At 33.4% G+C, this 4,662-nt stretch overlaps 1 protein-coding gene across 1 annotated transcript; it reads left to right on the top strand.

Moving 5' to 3' along the window:
• Positions 1-616: 616 nt before the first annotated feature.
• LOC130948312 (hevamine-A-like) lies at positions 617-4,118 on the top strand. Its single transcript, XM_057877030.1, has 2 exons — positions 617-1,236; positions 3,397-4,118. The coding sequence occupies exons 1-2, from the start codon at positions 686-688 to the stop codon at positions 3,890-3,892; spliced, it is 1,047 nt and encodes a 348-aa protein (XP_057733013.1). The 5' UTR covers positions 617-685; the 3' UTR covers positions 3,893-4,118.
• Positions 4,119-4,662: the final 544 nt, after the last annotated feature.

Below are 4,662 nucleotides of genomic sequence, written 5' to 3'. Positions count from 1 at the left end.
AGATAGAGTACCCAACCCGAAAAAAATGTGCAACTCGGTTCATATTCTTTCAGAGTTTGAGAATCTGATCGCAGCTGCCGTGCCGACGCCATCGTTACCATATCCTCTGTTGCTGGTGCCGCCTCCACTACTAGTTCATATTGCGATAGGAGTGCCTTATGCTATTTTTCACTGATAGGAGTGCCTTATGCTATTTTTCACTTTTGGGGTTCACTAAGAATCGAACTCTTGATCTTTCGGACATAAAACTCTGATACCATGTCATGAAACCATTCATCACAAAAGTTTAGGTTGATAGGAGAAGATAACATTAATGGTTATATCTCTAACACTCCCCTTCAAACAAGAGCTTCTTTTGGATTTGTTTAATTTTTGTATAACTTTTCTTTTCTCTTTAATGGTTTTCAAATTTCTATCTTTTGTTCTTTTTCTTTTTGTAATTAGTCACAAAAAATTTTTGGAGTTATTTTACAAATATAAAAAGTCTTGTTAGTCATGAGTAAATACATCATAATAAATTGGATTACATTATAAATACTTTAAACAACTCCGTCGTATAAATTTTTTTTTGGGAGCTCTATCAAATATTTTGTCAAAAATTTTATAAAAAAATATTTTTAGCATCTTTATTCAAGGAGCAAGGTGTAACAATTATAAATAGGTTACTTCCCAATCTCTATGCACCATGCTCTCCGCTAACAACAAAACCGCTATGGCTTCCAACAAGAGTAGTACAACTCATCAAGCATTAGCATTGCTCCTCTTCTTCCTCCTCACCCTCTCCTCTGCACATGCCAAAGATGGCATAGCCATGTACTGGGGGCAGAAAAAAGGCGACGGCACCTTAACCTCCATATGCGACACCGGAAACTTCGAGATTGTGAACCTCGCCTCTCTCAGCACTTTCGGTTGTGGCAGAACTCCAGAATGGAACTTTGCTGGCCACTGTAGACCATGGTCCCGTTGTAAAAAACTCGCACCAGAAATCAAACATTGCCAAAGAAACGGTGTGAAGGTGTTCCTTTCCCTTGGAGGAGCCGATGGGTTCTACTCCTTATGCTCGCCGGAAGATGCCAAGAGCGTCTCCGACTATCTTTACAACAACTTCCTTAGTGGCAGAAAGGGACCATTTGGGAGTGTGTACGTTGATGGCATTGATTTGGACATTGAAGGTGGTTCAAACCTTTATTGGGATGACTTGGCTAGAGGACTCGATACACGCAGAAAGAAAGACAGGTGCATACTCACAAATATTTATCATTATTATACAAGTTTTACACTTTTACCAACACTTAAAAATATTACTAAAATTAATTTCATATCTTTTTACATTTTTGCAACATCCTTTGTTTTTATTTTTTTAATATTAAAAAGCATAGTACATGCTAATAACTTTTAGAAAAAATAAGAGTGCAATCTTTGTTAAAAATTAATTTGTTATTAAAAATAAAAATAAAAATAACTAATCTTAATTTTTATATATAAACTATTAATATAAAATATAATAAATAAAAGAATAAAACTTATTTAATTAATTAAAAATATTATAAAAAATAAAAAAATATTATTTTAATTTTAGTATAATTACTATAATCACCGTAATAATAGTCATCATAACATACATGGCGTTAAAGCAGTTAAGAGTCATTTGTTTCTCTTTTATAATATTAGTTATCGCAATTAAATTAATCACCCCTCAAAATATTTAGTCTTTATGATTCAAACAAATCTAATAAAATAATTATCCAAATGCTCGTTAAAACAATTATCTGCGTATCTACTATATTAAATATTTAAATTATTTTAATTGTACTTACGTAAATAATTATCCACATTAAGCATAAAAATAACCATCTACTGACCTATTATATGAACATCCGCATAAAAAAAGACTTTCACTTTTGTATCTGATTGATATCTTGTAAGAGTTGTAAAGCACAATTGCCATTTGAAGGAATATAATCATCAATAGTTATTGATGATGGTGTAGCAAAATTTTCTTCACTCATCGTGCTTGCGTAAAGAGAGGAGGGGGGCTTCCACGGTGTGCCAATGGAGGTTTAGCGGTGACCAGTTGCGGCTGTGGCGGAATCCAGGGGTGCAGCGTTGAATGATTGCCGGTTGCGCGGTAACCCGACGTGGCCGCGGCGACGGGAGAGAAAGGAAGGGCCTACCGAGAAATCCGATACGCCAACGAAAAGACCAGGTGCGATTTTGGTCGGTCAAGGGTTGCTACGACGTCAATGTCAGGCACCGATGGATGGGAGGTTTTGATGAGATGTTGAATAACTGTAAATATTAAAACGTTTTTTTTTTTACTTAAATAAACTAAACAAAGAAAAAGTACAAGAAAAATAAAGGAACTGTTTAAATAGAATAAGATTATTTTTAAACTCCTCTCAAGGAGAAGGAAGTTTCAGATGATGAAGTTGTGACCTCATTGCCATCTTTGCCATGGTGTCTGCCACTGTGTTTACATCTCTCGTAATCAAACGAAAGTCCACACGCCAATTCCAATGCATGATATCCCTTATTTTGAGCACCAACGAATCAATAAACCCAAAATCATCTTGGTGCTTAGTAACAAGATTAACGCTTCCACATAATTCTTCTCACAAATAACATCTCGCTGACCCACATCCCAAGCTAAGAAATATCCTATCCAAATAGCAAACAATTCCCTTTGAAGAATACTATTACTCTCAATCATTTCCAAACATCCCCTTTGCCAATTCCCATTACAATCTCTAATAACGCAAGCAAAACCAACACTATCACCCGAATCAGGATAACTAGCATCACAATTAATCTTGAAGGTACCAATGGATGAAATCTAAAAACCATTTAGAATAAAGAGAAAGGACGTACGTTATAATCAGAAGTATTCTTAAACTCCGTTTTTGAAGCTAATGTCAGACAAATTACTTTTTTCAGAGGCCAAGTTTCATGAGGATTGAAGATGTCATTATTCCTTATTCGCCATATCCACCAAAGTCTCAAAAGAACCTAAACGAATGCTCTATACTATGATATAAGAACCAATTCTTCAAATTTAGAAGATAAACAAAAATATTCAACCTATACTATACAAACTGAACTTTTAGAGTACATATTAAAATATTTAATTATTAATCCTAATTTTTTAAAATTTAAATTTTAAATTAATAAAAAAGTTAATTATTAATTATAATTTAATTTTTTTTATTTTACTCTTATTATACGTATTATATACTAAAATCATTATCTCTCTATACTTTTTCATATAAAGTAACAAAATTTATTTATTCTAAATAATTTAGTATTTATAATAGTCATTTACCTACTAAAATTTGTTAAAATCTACTGACTCTCGAGATTTTCTGACACCAAAATATTTTGGATGTGTTACTTCTGTAGGTACTTTTACTTGTCGGCAGCACCAGAATGTTCCTTCACAGATCACTACCTTGATACCGCCATTAGTACTTGGCTTTTCGATTACATATTCGTCCAGTTCTACAACAACCCTCCATGCCAATATAGTAACGGCGACGCATCTCGGCTCATATCTTCTTGGAATACATGGACCTCCTACGTGAAGCGAAATAACACGGTGTTTATGGGGCTACCCGCAGGACCTGATGCAGCTCCCAGCGGTGGCTATATTTCACCGCAAGATCTGTGTACTAAGGTTCTTCCAACCATCAAGCACACTCCTAACTATGGAGGCGTCATGCTATGGGATAGGTACCGCGATATTACTAACCACTACGGCGATCAAATCAAGGATTGTGTTGAAGTTGATGATAGTGTTAGGGTGTCCCAAACATTGATGGCAACGTTATCAAACACTGTATCTCAATGTGTATCTGCAGCTTTCAACCGCATCGTACCGAAACTAAGACCCTTTTAGAATGAATATCTGCTATGTAATGATGGAATAATAAGTGGTGGTGATGAATGATGATTACTTATGAGTTATATGCAATCAATATCATCATCACCTTAGCTTCTTCAGGCTTTGATTCTTGTGATCAAAGTATGTTGATGCTGTTATGCATGTACTGGTTTTTGCTTTTAATCGAATAATAATAATATAACAATCCCACTATGTTACCAACAATATTTCTGCCAACATCTGCCAACTCTTATTTATAAATGTGTTTAATGGAAGTGTCTCTATGGATGTGTCTAATAAAAATGTCTTTTTATAACTGTGATTAATAGAAGTGTTTTTATAGATATATTTTTTGGATATATCTCTTTATATATGTGTTTAAAATATAATAATTAATCATTATTGACAATAAGTTAGCTGATAATATGTTGTTACCCTATATTTTTCCATAATAATATAAAGCTTTCATACGTAGACCTACTCTAATTTTAGTTAATTGCGTTATCTCTATCTCTAGTCAAAATTTATCGTATTTAATTTGATTAAACAACATAATCTATAAGTTTAGATATGAATTATTTGATAGTGATTGTATGGTCGGTGGGGTATACTCGCATTGATAGAGAACAAACTTCTGATTCACTTCTAATTTACGTGTTTCCACATATCTCAACAATTTTGTTAATCACGTGATAAAAAAAGGTTTCAGAAAACTTTTGAAATCATAAAATAATTTTAAAGAAATACAAATTTAACAACTAGAAAGAATTAATTAACCTTTTATT

Source organism: Arachis stenosperma, chromosome 9 (genome assembly GCF_014773155.1).
Source record: "Arachis stenosperma cultivar V10309 chromosome 9, arast.V10309.gnm1.PFL2, whole genome shotgun sequence".
NCBI classification, from domain to species: domain Eukaryota; kingdom Viridiplantae; phylum Streptophyta; class Magnoliopsida; order Fabales; family Fabaceae; genus Arachis; species Arachis stenosperma.
The sequence above is the reverse complement of the archived record's forward strand: the minus strand, read 5'-3'. Positions and strand labels throughout refer to the sequence as shown.

Bases quoted from the DNA above. Each gene is read 5' to 3' on its own strand.
- LOC130948312 (XM_057877030.1), top strand. From the start codon at position 686: ATGCTCTCCGCTAACAACAAAACCGCTATGGCTTCCAACAAGAGTAGT. The intron at 1,237-3,396 runs GTGCATACTCAC...TTACTTCTGTAG, and splicing joins ACACGCAGAAAGAAAGACAG to GTACTTTTACTTGTCGGCAG.